The 21,864-nt window shown below is 39.2% G+C and overlaps 1 protein-coding gene across 1 annotated transcript in view; it reads right to left on the reverse strand.

The window, feature by feature from the left end:
* The window catches only part of b4galnt4a (beta-1,4-N-acetyl-galactosaminyltransferase 4a), a 216,720-nt gene that overhangs the window by 123,746 nt on the left and 71,110 nt on the right, over nt 1-21,864 (reverse strand). The window contains exon 2 of the mRNA XM_088340891.1: nt 4,494-4,606. Coding sequence (XP_088197017.1) covers nt 4,494-4,606 — 113 coding nt within the window. The remainder of the gene's footprint in view (nt 1-4,493; nt 4,607-21,864) is intronic.

Here is a 21,864-nt window from a genome sequence, read left to right on the forward strand (position 1 = left end):
TTTTTAGGCCAACAGAGAAGGCCTACCACTGTTTTTAGCCCCCCAAAATATAACTACAAGCCACCAATAACAAGATCTGTCAGCTTTGTAAAATTGCCACAAGTGAAATGCATTCCGATCCATGGTTCGGCTTTGAAGAGCAGCAGACGTAAAACATTTTGGCAATAAAGGACAGCTTCACTCTGTTGAACTGTGCTCACTCTTTCGCTATATGTGTGTCATGCTGCTCTTAGAATCGTGTTGCCGCTCGCCAGCAATTATATTTTTCAAGTGCTTTTTTTACTCACTGCTAAGTTTTAAGTTTAGTAGACGCTCAAAATAAGGAGAGAAGACATTTATGGCTTTTAACCTTAAAATAGAGGAGCTGGATCTCAGATAAGAAATTCCAACCTGTTCAAAATGCGCTCCTTCAGCCCTTTCTTTCTATCAAATAACCTAGGTGACAAAAGAATATCCACCTTAAGGGGTTTGGAAATAAAAAGATTATATTTAATTTATATATTAATGATATTTTTAATGTTTCAAAACTATTAAAATTAGCAATATTTGCAGACGTCACTAACATTTTCTATTCAAATGATAACTATATTGATTTGGTAACCTGCATTAATCGTGAATGAATTAACCTAAAAGTATGGATGGATATAAATAAATTATCTTTAAATTTAAATAAAACCAAAAAATCGCAAGGCAAATCAAGATTTAGAAGTAAAAATGGATGGTGCTGCAAAAGACATTGTATCAGAAATTAAGTTTTTAGGGGTCATATTTGTCATGATTGCCGAAGTGAAGTCACCTGTGACAATCGTTTGGCGCGCTGGAGCGCGCTCTCTGATTGGCTGACTTCTCTCTTCTCTTCTTAAGCGGTCAGCGTCCAGACAAGGACGTCAGACCGTACTTCTGTGTTCCTGTGTGTTTTGCCAGATTACCAAGTACCAAAGACTACTCTCCTGTTTGGATTCCGGCCTTCGGTTCCGACCTGTTTCTGCCCCGCGTTACGATCTACACTCCTGCCCTGGCCATCGACCTGCCCGCTAAGACGTATTGATTCTGCCTACCTGTCACGGAACTGCCGTTCCGTCCAACGCTGCTAGCGACCGACAACCATCGGCTTCCAAAGCCAGCTCTGTCAGCTCAATTCAATAAAGATTCCTTTAAAATTCCATTCTGGGTCGTGACAATATTAGACAATAAATTAAGTTGGAAAACACACATCAGACACACATCAGACACGTACAAACTAAGCATTTCAATAATTAATAAAGCCAAATTCCTTTTAAATTATAATGGATTGTATTTATTATATTGTTCTCTAGTTCTACCATACTTAACATATTGTGCAGAAGTCTGGGGCAATAATTACAAAAGTTCACTACAGCCCCTTTTTATCCTTCAAAAACGTGCAATAAGAACCATACACAGGGTAGGATATCGGGACCATGCTAATATTTTATTCATACAGTCCAAAGTATTAAAATTGGATGATTTAATAAAAATTTTCACTTCACAACTGCTATTTAAGGTCAACAAAAACATGGTGCCAGAAAACATCCAAAAATGATTCATTCGTAAAGAGGGAAATTATAACTTGAGGGGCTGTAGTAAATTCAAAATCCCAAAGGTGAGAAAAACCAGGAAAAGTATGTGTGTGTCTGCGTGTGGAGTCAAACTTTGGAATAATTTACAAGATGAGATCAAACAATGTCCAACTATTCATGTGTTCAAAATTAAATACAAAAAAACATTACTGGTGAAATACAGGGATGAAGAAAATGGGATATGAATGAGATTGGAAATACTGCGTTTAAAACTATGGTTAACTTGTTGTTATTGTTGCTATTATTATATCATAACTCTTATTATAAATATTATGTTAATTTTTATTGTTGTTATTATCATTGGTGCTGCAGTGATATTTGGTAACTAGTGGCATTATGAAGTTGAGGGATGGGTATTACGAAGAATTAGTGTATAAAATATGTGATTATTGTAATTATTATAATTATTGATATCCGACCTATGTAATAAGTATATCCATGAGATTTTGTTTTATTAGACACAAGAGAAGAGGATTTGTTAAATGTATTTAATAGGGAAGATGAAGGGGTAGGGAAAATAAGCATCTGCTTCTGACTACCCCTTTTCGAACATGTTATGTGACATTATTTTGTTGTTGACTCATTGTTTTGTCCTGTTTTAATTTTAATGTTCAAAATTAAGTTTTCATTCATTTAATAACTTAATTTTTTTAACAAAGCAGTTTAGGATTACACTGTAAAAAAATCATAAAGCACATCATTCTTTTTTATTTTAAGTATTATTTTCTTCTTTTTATATAGTAATTATCTGCTTATGGGGTAGTACAGTAAAATATTTGGCGTAACTTCATTTTCAAACATTTTCGACGGACGGTGTGCCACGGAACTGTTTTATAAATAAAAGTGTACCTTGGTTCAAAAAGGCTTGAAAAACACGATTAAAATGTCTATCAATGTTGTATATTTGGATTGGTGTAAAATGACAGCTCTGTTGGATATTAAAAAAGTTAAGTATGTTTAATGTAACTTCGTGCTTTGCGCATGAATAAAAGTAGCATGAACAGACCCTCATCATGGAAAAGGTGTTAACGGAAATATTGTGCAGAAACGAACAGATTACAAAAAGCAATGCCAACGAAGCAGAAATGCTCAAGGCGGAATTCTATTTATCTGTCGGCAGTATCGTGTGTTTTGGAGTAAATATTTTACACGGTTGGATTCTATTGATTGTCCTTGACGAAGCCATTTTCCCGGTCATTCAAAGTTGAAGACCGCCAGGGGAGTTCCGCCGGCATGGTAGTTTCCAGGTATCTTGTTTCAGACTGATCGTTATGTTTCTCTGATGAGTATATTTTAAAATAGTTAAAGCTGTCCAATGATATGTGGCATGACGTATTTGAAATGATCTGCATTTATATTGCGCTTTACAAGACAATTAAGACTTCACAAAGCGCTTTGCAATGTGCTTCACATTTACCCCTTCACACACACACACACTTACACCAATAGCGGCCAATAGCGGCACGAACCTGCTTATTGGGGGCATTAGGGGTTCAATGTCTTACCCAAGGACACTTCGACATGTAACTTAGAGCCAGGAGTCGAACTGCGATCTCTTGATCCCAAGACGAGAGTCTACCTCCTGTGCTACTGCCGCCCCGAGCTGTCCTGCTTAATGAGACCTTGAAATCACACCAATACCGATTCTATTGAACAGCGAATAAGCTTAGATCTTCCTTGGAAAGATAAAACCCATATTTCCTAGATGTGGGGCAGGAGCCTGTAAATAAAACATTGTCAAACTTATTTGACGCACTAACCCACAGGTACTTTATGTCACTGCTCCACCGTCCCGGCCATCGACCTGTTCTTACCCCGCTCTCGACTGTGCCTTCGCTTCCCACGGAAGTGCAACTTCCGGGTTCCAAGCCATCTGCTACCCGTGACCGACGATCACTGGATCGCGGGTGCAAGCCCTTTCCTCCTTCTAAATAGAGCCGAGTAAAAGGAACGCAAGTGGGTCCTGTCTCCGTTTCTGGTCTCTGACATTTGTATTGATTACAAAGCACTGTACATCGTAATAACAACGAGATTACACTTGTTATCCCATGCTGAACATGTAAGTAAAGCCTTAAAAGGGATTCAAATCATATTGGGTCAGATCAACAAATTTTACAAGGTAGCGCTTGTAAACTGGCCTAAGAAGCAAGTGCATCAAAAAAAATATTGCAGTGAAAATAGTGCAATGACATTTGCATCTATGTTGTTTAAGATAAAAGTCAAAAAGTAAAATATGAATTAACACTTTCTGTCATGTCTGAAGCCTTGCATGCCCTGGCTGCCAGAAGGTCTGGACAGACAGGAATACAGGGAAACACGTTATTGTTAGCAGGGGGAACAACAATACAGCACAGCTGTACTGTAGAAATCCTGCTTATCTGAGTGAATATTAAAATATTCGAAGGTTACAGCCCTGTAAGGCCCCGGATTGATAATGATCCAAAAAAAAAACAACACAGAAAAGAAAATAGATCAAATCTAAAATCTAACCGCGTTCCCTCCACCAAACTTGCACCGACCACAAACAAAATACCAGCAGGAAAGACTCACCGCAGTGCAGTGGTTAGCGCGAGTGCGGCACAGTTCTGAGGTCATGAGATAGAACTTTCCTGTGTGGAGTTTGCATGTTCTCCCTGTGCTTGTGTGGGTTTTCTCCAGGCACTCCGGTTTCCTCCCACATTCCAAAAACATGTATGTAAGGTTAATCGGCCAGTCCAAATTGTCCCTAGATGTGAATGAGCGTGTGAGTTGTCTGTCTCCGTGTGCCCTGCGACTAGCTGGCAACCAGTTCAGGGTGTCCCCTGCCCACTGCCCGAGGATAGCTGGGATGGGCTCTAGCACCCCCGCGACCGTGCTGAGGATAAGCGGTGCAGATAATGGAATGGAAAGACTCACCGTTGTTTCATCTTCTCGACTGTCGCTGGTGTCCTCATTCCCGTGGTGGCTGGTTGAGGAGCGGGCATCCCTCTTGCGGCCGGTGTCTGAACCCTCTGTCTGTCTCTCCCCATCTAGAGAAAAAAAAACGGACGCTGCTCAGAAAGCTGGTGTGAACTCCATTTAAAAAGCGAATTAGAAATGAATAAATAAAAGTATATTTTAACATTTAAAAAAAAATTACAATTTGAAAGGAAACACATTGTTGAAAATGTTTGCTCATATAACTATTATCAAATTAAATCAATTATTTAAAAGCATGATTTGGTAATGATTAGTAAGGCTGTTTGGATACACTAAAATCATTTTCGGTTGGCTGCGGTTACCTGGAAGCTTCGATTCAGTTTATTTTAGGTCCGGAACAACAACCACAAAAATCATGTTTGTTTTGACAACATAAGAAAATACAAAGAAAATTGTTTTATAAAAATGGTCAAATTTACCCATTTGGAAGGTATATAGTTGTCACGGAGCGGACCGGAAGGCAGGAAGTGTGAACTTAAAAGCCTAGACGATCAGTCACTTTTATTTAGAAAATAAAAGTTGTCCAACACGCAGGGACGAAAGACAAAACAAAAACAGGCTTACAGGCAATCACTCAGAACAAACAGGCACGAACAGGTCTTCAAGAAAGAAAGGCAGTAACTCAGAACAAATGGGCATGAACAGGTTTTTCCTCGAGTCCAACAAAACAATGGTATGGCAACGGGCAGTCCCAAAACGAGCCCTTAAGAATCCCACACGCAATTAAGTCAATCTGTGTCAGCCCGTGTCAAGGAGCGGGACCAGCTGGGTGTCATGGCGACCGTGCAGGACATGACAGAACCCCCCCTTCAAGGGACAGCTCCTGAGGTCCCAAAAGAAAATAAATACCTCGCACCCCAGGATGGGTCGACGCGATCGGCGGAGTCGGGCTGGCAATCGGCGGAGTCGGACTGGCGATCGGCGGAGTCGGACTGGCGATCGGCGGAGTCGGACTGGCGATCGGGGGAGTCGGACTGGCGATCGGGGGAGTCGGACTGGCGATCGGGGGAGTCGGACTGGCGATCGGGGGAGTCGGACTGGCGATCGGGGGAGTCGGACTGGCGGTCGGGGGAGTCGGACTGGCGGTCGGGGGAGTCGGACTGGCGGTCGGGGGAGTCGTACTGGCGGTCGGGGGAGTCGGACTGGCAGGCAGGGGAGTCGGACTGGCAGGCAGGGGAGTCGGATTGGCAGGCAGGGGAGTCGGACTGGCAGGCAGGGTAGTGGGACTGGCAGGCAGGGGAGTCGTACTGGTGATCAGGGGAGTCAGACTGGCGATCAGGGGAGTCGGACTGGCAGGCAGGGGAGTCGGACTGGCAGGCAGGGGAGTCGGACTGGCAGGCTGGGAAGTCGGACAGGCAGGCAGGGGAGTCGGACAGGCAGGCAGGAGAGTCGGACAGGCAGGCAGGAGAGTCGGACAGGCAGGCAGGAGAGTCACACAGAGTTACAATCGTATCCTCTGAGGGCGCAGAGGTCTGGGCACAGCGCGCTAAAGAAGGAAGCATCAGCCAATCAGAAGGCGTCCACGTGATTGCTCCAGGTGACCAGAGTTAGCAATCATGACAAAAGTAGCTTTGAAAATAAAATAAAATCTCCTATAGAAATACTACTACATAAATATTAAAGAAAGACTACTATAATACTACAGAAATACTTTTTTCGTAATACTTTGAAAATATGTCTGGGTACAACTACAGTGATACTATAATAACCAAAAAATCCTATCAAAGAAGTTGTGACAGAAATCCTACAAAAATACTTAAAAATTCCAACTACTGTAATCCTTCAAAAAAATACTACAGGTATAATACTAAAGCTCACCTTTGAAAATACTACACAAATATTACATCAGAAATACGACAAAATCTGAGTACAGTAGTATAAAATCCGGAAGAAATACTAGTATGAAAATACTATATAAATTCTTCTACAGATATACAACGAAACACCACTATAGTAATTCCATAGTAAAAAAATATTGTTACCGAAATATTATTATTATTATTAATATTATTACACAAATGTATAGAGTGGGTGATCTGCAACACTATTTTACTTGTAAGTTTTTTTATTAGATAATGTTTAAGTATATTGTGTGTCATGATTACCCAAGTGGAGCCACCTGGGGTAATCATCTGGCGCGCTGGAATGCGCTTCCTGATTGGTTTATGTTCCCTTTTTAAGCACGCTACGCGGAGACCTCTTCGTCGGAGGATTACTTTTTACACCGTTTACATCATAGCAAGAACCGATAGCACATCTTTCATCATTGCTTGCGGCGGGCCAGCATAGACAACACATAGGACCTGAGGCGTGTTCAGGAGAGTGATCAGACATGTAGTCTCTTGATAATCGCTTGCCGCGCACTGCTGAACGTTTTGTAATCGCTCACTGTGATTGCCTTACTGATCCAAAATGGCCGACGACAGTACAATGGATTTCGTTCTACAGCTTGCTTTGAGCGAGTTGGCTGATATGAGCGACAGTTCGCATATTGACACAGTTAAGGTTATCCTAAACGCAGTGGAAGGGTCATACCTGTCTTGCATTGTTCACAAACATTACCAGGCAATGTAAGACGATATATTACATCGCCAACAGCACTCGTCAGGGTGAGATCCTCCATCTTCTGCACTGTCGACGCCATGTTGGAAATCAAAGTAAGCGGTCTTTCTCCCGTGATTACTCAGGCACGCGAGCGCTCAATAATCACTGGCCGTTCAGAAGCTAGCGATAGCTCGCGATAGCAATCACTCACTCTCCTGAACACGCCTCTGATATTCTCATAGCAATCATTATCAAGACATTGGTTAAAATTGAAAAACCAAATCTCTTCTTTTCTTCGTTTTGAACCCGCCCGGTGACTGTGTGATTTCCAAAGGACCAAAATGTTACTTTGATACACAAGAAATCATTGTTTATGGTAACAGATTATAACATTTAATTCAAAGTTGAGATCTCCTTTTAATGTATATTGATTATAGTATTATATTGTAATATGACGTGCCTATTTCTGTTATTTAAGTTATTGTTATTAGCTCAGTTTACGATTAGTGGCACCTTTCATGTTCCTTAACACGTCGCTGCAGAAGGTTCAACTTTGTCAAAGTTTATGCTTGAAAAAAAGACTGAATACATTTTCATATATTTCTTTTGTTGGCCTTGTTTAATGGCCAGGGTTTTTTTCCCTCCTGGGAAAATTCCTTCATTCCTTGGATGATTGGAAATCTTGGTGATCTAAGTGGAGAGGTACCCAGACCAGGAATTCAAGAAGGATCTGATTCATGGTAGAGCTTCACATCAAGGTCAATAATTTGATGAACCTTCCTGTCATTCATTTGAGTTATAATTTAAATGTTTTATTTATTTAAAGTGTTTTATTGTGTGATTTGAAATTCTAACACGAAAACAGATTTAGGTTGACTCTGAAATAGTATCGGTGCCCAAAAATTACATGTTGCGACCTTTTCATCTTTTAGGGGGGTTTTGGTTGGCGTTTGGACTGTATACCACTTTCCTCCTACCTAACGTGTTGCGAGTCCGGAAACAGCGTTGTTAAAGTCAGATGAAAGCAAATAGGCACAGTATAAAAAAAGATAAAGGCTCTCAGTTGGACAATGTTAATACATACTTGACAAAGAAAATATTGTACTTTGAAAGTTTTAAGGACACCTCAAATGACGCACCCCACCTTTATGTGTTAAGCCACTAAATGGTGGTTAGGCACAAGCTACATTCTTTTTTGGACAAGTGTCAACATTAGTTTAAAAACTATTTAAAATCTGTCATTGTAGACTTTTTGCATTGAATGCTTTTTGTGGATAAATGTCCTTATATACAAGTTTGCTATGTTTGAAATGGATTCAAATCCTAATGTATGAATGTACTACTCAAGATATTATTTTCCTGGTATAGTTCCCAGGACTACTGTAAACATTTGTGTTAAAAAATAACAAAGTTTCAATTCGGGCTATATTTTGCAATGAATTATCATTCAAAAAATAACGCCAAATACAATTGCAAAACATTAGATGAAACGGGAATCGAACACGAGTCCCGGAGGCAAGGGCATTGAATTGTAATGTCTAGACCACCAGTGATATACTGTACATGACAAACGGAAAGATTTGGTTTATTTTATTATTGTTTTATTTGATTTATTATCCCACTTTTTTTTCCCATGTTGTTGAAAATGAATGTTAAAAACAGAAAGTTGTCCTAAAAGATATAAATAAAAAGGCAAAATGAAGGAAACAACTCCTTCAATTGGACTTTGAAGGACACAAAAGAAATACATTGGAAATCTTCATGTTAGTATTCTGTTCATAGTTTACGTTGCCAATAAATGATTTTAATCATAGTCGCACATATTCAACGCTTGTCACTTACAATGCTTAGAATAGAATAGGAGAATAAAATAGAATTCATCGTCATTGTAACATGTGAAATGTACAACAAAATGAAATTTTGTCTCCGGTAGTGAATAAAATTAGTGGGATGATGAGATAATATCTAATGCCTTTTCATACGTCATCTATATTACTGGCGATCCAGTGGTTAAAATTCGGCACTCTCACTGCCGCGACCCTGGCTTAATTTCCATTGCATCCAACAGTAAAGTTTGAGCTTCGAAATAGAGAACCCGAATTTTACACAGATTTTCAGTCAAAAATTATGGGTGCCCGTTATACATTACACACAATTAAATACCAAAATTGTACACTAAAAATGGTGACAATAGACCATCACTGATAAGGATCTAATGATTTTTTTTCAAGCAGAATGTAGAGCAGGTCAATAACGTACAGTAACACAATGGTCAACAATTTTACTCATAACTCCTTTCAGTTCATAGACAGAAAATCCAACGCCTATTCACTCTCATTTTTTATTTTGACAGCACTCTTTTTGATCCTATTTGGTGGATAGTGCTGCTGCTGTTTAGATGAGAAGGAATAAAATGTGGCGCCTTTAAAGCAAGCATGGATTGAGGTACAGCGAGTGGGTTATTGTAGCTCTCTAGCACAGCCGGCTCCGTATAACTAGATCCTATTAGAAACATGTACATGCCCGCATGCAAGTGCACGCACTCCAGGGGACAGTTAGTGATTAAAAGACAAAGCAGGTAGTATAGCCATAAAGCATAATGAGAGCTAAAGGTTTTTCCAATATGTCCCAATACTGTATGTAACAAAGCAGCAATTATTTGCATTTTAAATAAAGATGAAAGCGCATTTATTGGAATGCTGATCTCCAAGAATTTAGTTTTCATCAGCAACAAATCCAATGCATAAATTGATATATGCAGATAAACCATATTTTCTGGACTATAAGGCACACCTAAAAACCCAGAATTAGCCCAAAATTTCGAAGTGCACCTTTTGATGCAGTGTGCCTTATATACCGCAGAATATGGGGGATAAGATTGGAAATGCACACAGTAATTTGTATACGGTTTATATACGGTACTGAACAAGGTTTTACGGTAATACCATATTAAAGCAATTATTGTCCAATAATTAATAAAATGATAAACATCGCTGATTCAAATTGCGAAACGTTGTGTGCGATGGGACTTCAATCCCAGTAGTGATGGTGAAAGAGCCAACACTTTACCACTAGACAATCAGTGGTTCCACACTATCTTTACAGGAACACTCATTTGCATTGTGCATTCTGATGGATTAAACGTTCTTTCCACTCCTATACCAACAAATGTTAGAGAATGGAGAACACAAAAGCCTTTTACATTATACGTAATAAGCTCTTTTACATACACATACATATCACACTGGGAGGTCATTGAGAGAGAGTGTTTAACCTTAATGAATCCACTATGCAAATCAGTGTTGTGGATCCATAAATAAAAGTAGTGTTATGATGTGATGGCATCCGACCATAGCATGCCATTGCAAATGTCATCTGTACCCGTGTTGGTCTTGTGTGGTCAACAGTTGGCATGCTCACTGCCATTATTTGGATCATATTCCCATAGTTATACGATGTTTTGTGGTTTTGGTCATATACAGTATTAATGCATTGCTTCAATATGTACCCGTACACAGAAGCTCTTATGTCGTCTTAAATTCAAGCACTTTAAAGTCGGTTGCTTCTAATTTAGGAAATAAATGAAAAAATACTATTTTTTGGGGGTGCGCAATCCAGTGCGGAGAATGCGGTACATTGGAAAGTGTATTACCCACAGAATTAGAGGTATCTGAACATTCTGGAAGCAAAATGATCACCACAGGATTGGTTCAATCATGCATAACTTAGAGTGGTAATTTGTCTGTCTCCAACACGAACACATTCATCTAGCGATTGTCAATTTTACAGTTTCAAGTATGAAAACTCTTGATATGATCTAAAACGTGAAAGAAATCTATATGTCAGAATACCATGCAAAGATTCTCTTTCAAATTGCTTGACCATCATTTTGTCCGATTGTGAATAGGAATAGGAATAAATGTGAGTTGACTTGAATATGCTATGTTCTCATTCACCCTTGAGGAAAATATAAAAAAGGAATGTCTAAGCTTTCAGAGAAATGTAATACCAGGAAGTGAAAGTCGAAGGCAGCAAACTTTTCAAGAGGGCTCGATCTTAAGGAAACATGCTGTTAAAGCTGCTGGTCTAGTGCAGCTGGTCACGGTCTGTCAATGAATAGCCTCCAGGTTCCTTTCAAAGCTCCACAAGATCAAAGGGGAAGCTATATCCATCTATGTTTTCCGCCTGGTTCCGTTCTCCATTCCATTCTCCTCCATTCTCTATTGTTGAGGAGATATCATAAGGAAGCGGAACATGTCCCACTTCCCAATTTTGTCAAAAACTAGTTCATCTGAAAATGTTTAAAAACAGGAAAGATTTAAGAAAAATGTGAAAAATATAATGTAACAACACTGACTTGCTGATACAAGACCAGTAAAAGCCCTGCAACTAATTCACGACGTGTTATACCAGCTAGCAAAATAAACAAACAGATACATGAACAGTTCTGAGGTCATGAGATCTTCTGTGGAGTTTGCATTTTTCCCCGTGCTTGTGTGAGTGTCCTACAGGCACTCCAGTTTTCTCCCACATTCCAAAAACATACATGTCATGTTAATTAACCGGTTTAAATTGTCCCTAGGTGCGAATGCGAGAGTGAGTTGTCTGTCTCTGTGTGCCCGGTGACTGGCTGGCAACTAGTTCAGGGTGTCCCCTGCCCGCTGCCCGAACATACCTGGGCTGGGCTCCAGCACCCCCGTGACCCTGCTGTGGACAAGTGGTGCAGATAATTGATGGATGAATAAGGATAATTGGTGCCCCCTCCTAGACATCTACAACCTGCAAAGCACCCAAGATTGCAGCCTCAGCAACCTGCTATCGTCAGGGAAAAGATTGCAAAGTCTCAGAGCCAGAACCAGAAGGCTCAAGGACAGCTTCTTCCCTGAATATCTCTGCCTGCCCTACTCCCTCGCACTCATCTGCCTTCTGCCAAATCAATGCAAAACTGATCTTTTCTATACTTTGAACCTTTTTTATTCTAAACCTTAGATATTTTTACATTTGATATGCACTTTTTTTACCTTATTATTATTGGTTATTTGCATTTGTGTCTCTTTTGTTGCACATTTGCACACAGGGATGTGGAAGTGATTTCATCCGTGCAGTATATTGAATATTCGAAATTAAAGTTGAAAGTTGAAGTTGAATTGGTTACTGTACATTCCGAACTATAAAGCACACCTAAAAAAATGGAATTAGCCTGGAATTATAAAGTGTGCCCTGTAATCCAGTGCACCTTTTATACCAGAAAATACGGAGAATAAAAAGAGTAAAAGATAATGCTTAGAAACTGTTCTGTCGTTGAAAAACATATAAAGTGATCTTCAAGTGCCCGTTGGCTGGTCAGCATGTTAATTGCTGCTAAAAGGAAATAAAAGAGAAGAGCAGAACTTTCACAGCACCTCAGACGCCAACTTTCAAATGACCAGTGAAAATTCTCTTTTGATGTTGCTCTGGACAATTGTCAGTAAGTATGAAACATATTGTAATTGAAAAATGAAGATTTTTGTTATCGGTAACGTTTTGTTCAAAATTATCCTTACTCGTTTGAAATGTTGTTAGCTTTTTTTTTTAGCTTAGCTTATAACGTATCTGTATAGTTAGCAAGCTACCGGGACATTTTTATACTTTGTTTTTGGCTTTACGGCGGCTTAATTGAGGCCATTGTCGAATAAAGAGCAACTAAAAAAAAAGAAGTCTGGTTATTCGGGACGTCATTCCCTAGGGCAGGGGTCGGGAACCTTTTTGACTCAAAGAGCCATAAAAGCAAAAAATATTAATTTTATTTTGGGAAAGAGCCACACCATATATTATGAGACAAATTTACTAAATTGCTAAACCCGCGCCACAGACAAAAGTTTAGTCTTCAGCACATTTATTTTTGATGATTTGATAAAAATTATGAAAAGAGAATAATGCCAGAGCCCGTGTCCCAAAATCAACAAACATACCATTTTAAACTTGTGTCTTTCTTGCAATTACTCAAGATCGGTTAAACTCATTTTGACCCTTTTTTTTCATACATATTGGTTTCAAAACCACATGTAAGCAGTTATTTTGTAAAAACGTCACAACATTCTGCAAACAGGGAGCCTGATGTGCTTATCTATGGCGCAGACGGCGTAGGGTGGGAGATGGGAGGGAGTGCTTGTACTTTTTGCATAGCTCCACCCATCCCTCCCACTCACCCAATCAAAAAACTTTAAGTTCTCTTCCGGTGTTTTGGCGTATTTACAGTGTGTTCTGTGGATTCATCATAAGGTATCTGAACACTGAAGACAGATAATATAGTGAGGTTTTATATAACGGATTCTTTAGCGATGTACAGCCAGAACGAGTTTATTTATTTTATTTTTTTTCGTGTGACACCTTGACTGTAAATTGTAGTGAAAAACGTGCCCTATATATTCTGCCAAACACTACTTCAATGTCAGCTTTGGTTTGGCTTTGTGTGTATCTGAACAGGATTAGTAGCTTACGTTTTGGACGAGATGGAGAAAATTTGCATGCAATCAAATTTGTCTCCGAGCCACAGGTACTAATAGAAAGAGTCATATATGGCTCGCGAGCCATAGGTTCCCGACCCCTGCCCTAGGGGAAAAAGAGGATACTTCAAGTTTGGTCAGCACTGTAATCATTTATGAATCAATGAATTCATTTGAGGGGTAATAATGGTAATCTATTTTCTATTAAACAAATTATTTAAATAAATGTATTTATTTTTTTATGCAACCCTGGCGGTAACTGTAGACTGAATTCCATGCGACTCATAGTTCAATGCACCTTATATATGAAAAATATATCAAAATAGACTATTTTTTGGGGGTGCGCCTTATAAACCAGTATGGTAAAACTGCTGTAATACACTGATATTTGAAACAAAAATTGAAGTGCAAGTAAGTTTTAGGTCAACAAGGCTACGCCATTATGCAGGACACTTAATCTCAATTGGCACCAAAAGAAAGTATCAAAGTATGTCCATTTCTTTGCCGCCCTCTGAACTTAATGCATCTAAAGACCGAAGCTTGCATTGACCTTTTACGTTTATAGGCCATTCCCGATCTGCAGCATGTAAGGGAGGCGAACTTTTGTGATCACAGAGAAGTCCGTACCAACTGCTGGACTGTGACGGGGCTTTTATAGAGCCTCCATGTAGCCCCAAATGAAGTAATGAATAGCTGACTGGCAGGTTAATAGAAGCCAATCGACAACAGGTTCTGCCAGCATCAGGAGGCCATGTAGAATACTGATCACTTAGCAGCTTTTTCTATATTGTTCTACTTAATATCCCTCAGCCCCAAAAGCCTGGAGCAATAGGCTTGGCAAGGCTGCCAGCAGCTAGAGACTAGAGTAGATTTTTTTTAATCTTCTTGGTCACCAATTTATCGAAATGTAAATTTTTTTTAAATTTATATGTAAGGTTTATACTTCTAATTCATGAATGCAAAATTGAGTATGGAGTATTAGACTAAGTCATGCTTTCATATTGATTCTTCACATGAATTAATCTATATTTTGAGAGAGGTAAGGTCTTACGCCCGAAGCCCAACCCACATTTCAGGTCAGGTCGGGCCTAAAATGTAAATCATTCTCTCTCTTGCTGCTTTTTTTTAAATTATTATCCACCGTCATTGTTCTTCTTAGGCTCTCTACCTCTCTCTCTCTTAGTGTCGCGCTAAATTCTTAAGAACACAGTGCTGCAATGGTTTATGGCCCAATTTTCAAAATTACGGACGGTCTTAAAATGTTCCAGTCAACTCTGTGTTAATAATAAAAAAAGATGTTGGTTATTGTAAACTCTGTTGACACATAAATATAAAATATGTGAATGTTTATACAGTTTTGTTCTTATTTGTTATCACAAATCACTGCTTCTCCTCCTGAGTCCTCAAAAATCAAATGTGAAATTTTGGGTTTGGTTCGGGCGCTGTCCTGCAAATAAAGTTAATCGGTAGGGCTGTTTCGGCCTTTAATACCCATGCGCATGGGTCGGGTTTAATTTTTTTAGGCCCGATCTTACCTCTGCAGTCAAGTGCTTTGCCAGTTTAATGTGTATATCTGAGTTGCGTCCGAATAGGGCACACCAAGAGTTATCACTTTGTATTAGTATTGGTAATAGTAATGCTGCACTTAATGTATTAGGCAGAGAATTAATCTCTTGGAATGTTTCTGGCAGGAACACAATTTTTCAACATGACCAAACCGCTGAGTAAGCTTTCAAGAATGAGGATGGTTAAAAAAAGAAAAGAAAGAGAGAAAGGGTAAAGTATGCTCTAAATAAAATATTGAGATAGCCGATCTTATTTTGCCCACTGACGTAAGCTCTAGTCCTGTTCACTGACAACCTTCCCTTCCTTTACTGCTCCTTAGAACATAATTAAAGATGTATAACGCGGTCAGGTTAGCTATTCTTTTTTTAGAGTTTGTAAAAATGGACAAAGGAAGGCACATTAGGAATTGTGAGGAAAGGCTAAGGATTTCGAATAAATTCATACAAAGAGATTAAAAGTCAAGTCAAGTCAAGTCATTTTTATTTGTATAGCCCTAAATCACGAAGAGTCTCAAAGGGCTTCACAGATCATTACACTATATTACACAGACTATTTTTCAGAATATTATCATACATTCCCCTGCTCTGGAGCCGACGAAAAGAGTAACCTTCTGTGACCTCTTTAGAGAAATATTGGTTTACATTATTGGTATATAAATGTTCGTAATTTTATTGATAAAAAGCTCAAGAATAAAACTGTTTTACTAATATTAGAAGGGGTTGTGAAATTAAGAAGAAGTAAAAAGCCTTAGTTTAAAGACTAAAGGAAGCAGAAAGAACCATTTTTGCCGGATAACTATCTAGCGTTATTCCCCCATACTTTTCTCACTGTCTTTTATAAAAAATGTTTTTTAATACAGCAGAAATGTTGACTAATGTCAGGACTAGAGGTGAGCGATCCTGGGAATTTTGTCATCGATCCAATCCCCCCAAAATCTGAGTAGTATCATAGATTCTGATTTGATACCAATATGGAAATGGCATGATCATTAAATAATTGTACACTTCCCCCTTGAGTTAGTTTGTAATTTCTATAAACACCGCACAGAGATATTAGGCATTAAAAAGTTTTATTTAGCATTAAATAACTACATTGCAAACTATAAAAGTACAAACAAATAAATAGAAATATTTATATTACAACTGTTTTAAATCAAAAGACAAGAGATTTAAACCTAAAAAGCAGTAGTGCAACAAAAATACAAATACTGTATAACAATGTCAAATAAAGACCTAAAATACCTTATATTGCACAAAAAAATAATGCCAGAAAAGTGTCAATTGTCTTATCATTGGCTCTGTTGCCACAGTGACAAATGATTTACAGGTTTTTGTTCACGAACAGCATCATGTTTATATTTGTGTTTACACTTGTTCATTTGGAACTTGACATTAACTTTACAATTGTGTATACTTTATAGAATCATTATATTGCTTAATAAAACAAGTTTATGAGACTCTAGTGGGGCCAATTCAATTCTGACAGTCCACCAACGAATTTCTATAGTATGCTAATGTCAGGATACAATGCAAGATGCTAAAGACAAATTCAGTTTTGCCGTTGTAGGCCCCTTTAAGGACGAACAGACAAGCCTTCATAAGCAAGGACAGAGTGGTGTGGCAGGGGCTGAGTAAAGGAGTGCTGGCCAAATGGGGATGCCTAATTATAGCAAATAAACTGCACTGATGTGTGCCATTAACCAGGCCGTAATGAAGGCAAGTGGAGCGGTGTCGTAACACTGATGAATGAGCACGGCTGTCTTCAGCCATTCGGTTCACACATCTTCTTAAGGAAAGTATGGACTTTAGGAGAGAAGCACGTGAAGTTTGAGTATCGCTTTGTGGACTGGTGCAACTGAAAGTCCATCCATTCATCCATTTTCTACCAATTATCCGAGGTCAAGTCGCGGGGGCAGCAGCCTCAGCTGGGAAGCCCAGAACTCTCTATCCCCTGCCACTTTATCCAGCTTGTCATACAGGATCCCGAGGTGTTCGAAGGCGAGCGTAGAGACGTGGTCCCTCCAGTATTGTGCTGGGTCATCCCCAGCGCCTACTTCCGGAGAGAGATGCCGGAACACCTCTCGAGGGAGGCGTGCAGAAGGTATTCTTACCAGATGCCTGAGCCTCCTCAGCTGGCCCCTCAACGTGCAGGAGCAGCGGCTCTAAACTGAGTCCCTCTCAGAATACAGAGTTTCTGACCCTATCTTCAAGGTAGTGTCTAGCCACCCTGCGTCGGTAACTCATTTAAGCTGCTTGAATCTGGGATCTTGTTCTTTTGGTCAGTTGGTAATCAAGATGAGGGTAGGAACATAGAACTTGCAAATCAAAGCTTCGCTACTTCTTCTCCACGATGGCCCAATACAGGGTCCGCATGCTGCGCCGTATCCACCCTCGCTTGTAAACAACACCCAACGATACTTGAACTTCTTCACTTGGATCAGGATTTCAACCCAGACCTGGAAAGGGTATGCCACCCTTTTCTCATTTCTCAGGTCACCTTCAAAATCATAGGCATTGCACTAATAATTCATTAAAGTTACCATTTAGGCAAGCAATCAAATGCATAAAAGCTTGGGAAAACGGAGCACGTACTTTTCAATTTCATGGAAACTTAACTGTGTTCATGGTATTAGGCCTGTATTTACCTGTGAATATCAAATGTTTGGATTTTGAAATCCACAGGGTGCTGGAAAATCATCTAGAAACAAATACAAAGAACAAAAAAAGTATATTTCCAAGGATTAGGTTAATGGCAGTAGCACTAGACAGTCTTTGTTGAGGCTCTTGGTGAAAAACTCTGCAGTATAAAAGGTTGATGTCTATAATATTGATTTGCTGAGACACATAAATATTTTCTGTTCTTAGGAACAGTTTATCCATTTTTTTTTATTATTACTGTTCTGATGCAAAATTTCTCTGAAATTTGATTTCTAACTGGCATGAAGAATCAATGACATGATCAGCGTCTTTAAAAACAATCAGTGGTTGACTGTGTTTACTTTAACCCCAATTCTAACAATTACAACTTGGTAATAGTAATATTATTAAGACAAAAGTAATACCATAAGTTGCTATTTTAGAAAAGATATTTCAAACAGGTAGCCCTTCACGCAACAAAAAAGTAGCTCTCAGGTTTGTGAGTGCAGGCGACCCTTGTACTTTTGTAGGAATACTACAAAATACCACTACTGTAATACTATGATACAAAAATACATCAAAAATACAACTACAATAATACTGCAAAAACACTACAGAACATTTTCAAGCATCAAGCTGCTTTTTGCTACCTATTAGTGCAAAAGGTCACCCAGTTTGTATAGATTTTTAAAGTAATAACTTTGCACTACTTACCATGTTGTTATTTTGTTATTATCAGGTTAATTATTGCAAGTAGAAACAAGAAAAAGAGAAAAAGAGGGAGAGGGAGAGAGAGGGAGAGAGAGGGAGAGAGAGAAAGAGAAAGAGAGAGAGAGAGAGAGAGAGAGAGAGAGAAAAAGAGAGAGAGAAATAGAAGGACAGCCGTAGAGAAGGAAAGAAAGTCAGAGATAGAAATACAAAGAAAGATAGAGAAGGAGAGAAAAACAAAGGGAAATAAAGAGAAAGAAAGGGAGAAAGAAAGAGAGAAAGAGAGATAAAAATAAAAAGAAAGAGAAAGAAAAATAAAGGAAAAAGTAAAAGTAAGGAAGATGAAAGATGAAGTCAAGTCAAGTCAATTTATGTTCATTTGTACTGTATAGCCCTTAATCACAAGGATTTTCAAAGGGCTGCACAGACTATTGCAAACTACGGACTATTATGACACCATTCCCTGGTCTAAAACCTAAATGAGGGCAAGGATAAACTCAAAAACCTTAACATGAGGAAAATGAAGAAACCTTGAGAAGGGACCGCACAAGAGGTAATCCCCCTTCCAAACGATGACCAGGCTGCAATAGATGTTGCAGTAACAAAAATTACACAGAAATTGTCAACATGAAATGTATGTGATTCGTAAGTTATAGAATATAAGTGTGTTTTAAGCCTGGAATTAAACAGTTCCACTGAGGTTACAGATCGAATCTTAAGAGGGCAGAGCATTCCACAGCACCGGGGCCCGAATGGAGAACACTCTCTTGTTGGCTCTTGGGATCACTAGTAGACCAGCATTTTTGGAGCAAAGGCTCCAGACAGGAACATAGAGGAAAATTAGATAGATGCATGTTACAGTCGGACAATCACTGGAAGATATCAAAAAAACTCAACAATATCATGCTTTGAAGAAAACCCTTTTTTAAATTAAGAATCAACAACATGTGAAACACAATCGTGTAGTGGAACCAAATTATTTCAATTGTATATTATATTTACAATAAGAAAGTAATTGATGCACAAAGATTGGCCCCTTGTTATTTCAGCTCTGCCAACTGACTCCAGAAGTTACCTGATGATCCAATGTCGACATAAATGATTAACAAAGATACTAACAAAGAGTGCACCTGTAAGTCATTAAGTCTCCGTTTACATGCACCTGCTCTGTCATGGGCTCTGAGGGGAACCTGAAAACACCATCCCCACTGTCAAATATTGTGGCAGCATGGGATTAGGAAGATCATTAGTTGATAGGAAGATGGGTGTAGCCAAGTAGAAAATCAGTCTGAGTTTGAGACCTGAGAATGAGGCGCAGGTTTACCTTCCAACAGGACAACGACCCTAAACATAAAGCAAAATCTACCATCAAATGGTTTAAAACTAATAATATAATGGGGTTGGAATGGGCAAGTAAAGTCCAGAACTCAATCCTATCGAGCATTAGGGGCGGCATTAACTCAGGAGGTAGAGCGCTCGTCTGGGGATCAAGAGATCGCAGGTTCGAATTCCGGCTCTTCCGTGTTACATGTCGAAGTGTCCTTGGGTAAGACACTGAACCCCAAATGCCCCCAATAAGCAGGTTCGCGCCTTGCATAGCTGCACGGCTCTATTGGTGTGTGAGTGTGTGTAAATGGGTAAAATGTGAAGCACATTGTAAAGCCCTTTGGGAAGCTTCATTGACTTGAAAAACGCTATATAAATGCAGATCATCATTAGCGGAAAAATCTGAAAAATGCTGTGCACAATTACCATCAAACTTTAAGGAATTCAAGCAAAAATGGGAAACGTTTCTGTTTCAAGATGTGCAAAACTTATAGAGACATACCCAAAATGACTGTGATCGCAACAAAAGGAGGTTCTACAAAGTATTAGCTCGAAGGGAGCCAATATTTTTGCAATGTCTAGTTTTTTATTTTGTATTTGTTTGGACAATAAATATGTTGAATGTATTGGTTTCTTTTCACAATTGTGGCTCATATGTTGTTGATTCTCAGAAAATATTTTATTTTTTTTATCTATAAGTTTAAAGCCTGAAATATTCCAATATGTCAAAATGCTCTTCGGGGCCAATACTATTGCAAGGCACTGTAAATATCAAAAACAGTTGCATTTAAAGAAAGACTGGAGACAAGGGGCAATGTTATATCAAGGTATAAAACCACATGCAAGCACATGCAAGTCCGAGTGACACCCAAGAGGCTGTTCCAATCCTAGCTCAAAAGTCAAGGAACCCTCAAACACCATCACTGTCACCGGAAAAGCATCAAAGAGGCCACAAAGTGCATGCATCCTGGGTTCATCTCCTCTTTTTGCATGCATTTGTAAACGACGAAGGAAGGCCAACGAGGGCCATCTCGCTAGACTAATGTGCCGGAACACAGTTAGCTTGTTTCCAAGCAAGACAGAGCATCTAAATGAGGCAAGGGCACCGGCTGTAACCCCTCTGTGATAAATCATCCATCTTGAGTGGGCTGTATACCGTGAAACCAAAAGTTTCCTTTCAGGAAATACACAAAACATGAATGTGACTGCAAAAACGTATTATTAGGTGTCCTGGCCTAAAAAATACATTTTGAGAGGGAGCAACAAGAAAGAAGATCCGGAATAATATCAAAAGCAAACTGGAAACCCTTGCCTGACTTGAAGGCAGGCAAATACCATTGAAACCTTGTATTACTTGAGACTGAAGCACAAATAACCTTACTCTGATTACACATTTTTTCTCTTTCTGTCACTTGAATGGTGTACTTTTGTGCTTCTATGTGTTACTTGCACCGTTAACCCTTGTGGCGTGCATGTACAAATTATGTACACTTTCATGATTTTGAATTTCCAATCAAAGAGAAAGTGCTGAAAAGTAAACACTTGGGGTCTCAAATTTCCCACAGGTTGTGAGAACATGTAGATGTTTGAAATTGCAATGTGCTGTGATTTATATGTGATTGCATTTGGGAGAAATGTTTCCTCTAAGCTGCGCGCGTGCGCAATCGCGCACTGCCCGCACATTGTCAGCGCACAAGAAAATCTATCCAGCGCATTGTTCCCTCTAAGCTGCGTGTGTGCGCAATTGCACACTACCCAGAGCTTTTCCGTGCACAAGAAAATCTAGCCAGCTCACAAAAATGAGGGCTCAAAATTGCTAATTAAAACACACGGGTTCCCCTGAGGCTGTGTTCTAAATGCGGTATTTTGAAGTCGATGTCGAAGTAGAACGAAGTTGATTTAAGTCAGTAGAGTTTTTCGAGAACCGGCTTCTTCGGCTCGGCTCACTAAAAAGAACCGGCTCTTTCGGGTCCCAAACGTCTCTTCAGGTTGTTTTTGCTTCTTTAATCCCTACACGACCAAATATTATGTAAAATTGTGCAC

Source organism: Urocampus carinirostris, chromosome 7 (genome assembly GCF_059441175.1).
Source record: "Urocampus carinirostris isolate Australia breed hairy pipefish chromosome 7, RoL_Ucar_1.0, whole genome shotgun sequence".
NCBI lineage: Eukaryota > Metazoa > Chordata > Actinopteri > Syngnathiformes > Syngnathidae > Urocampus > Urocampus carinirostris.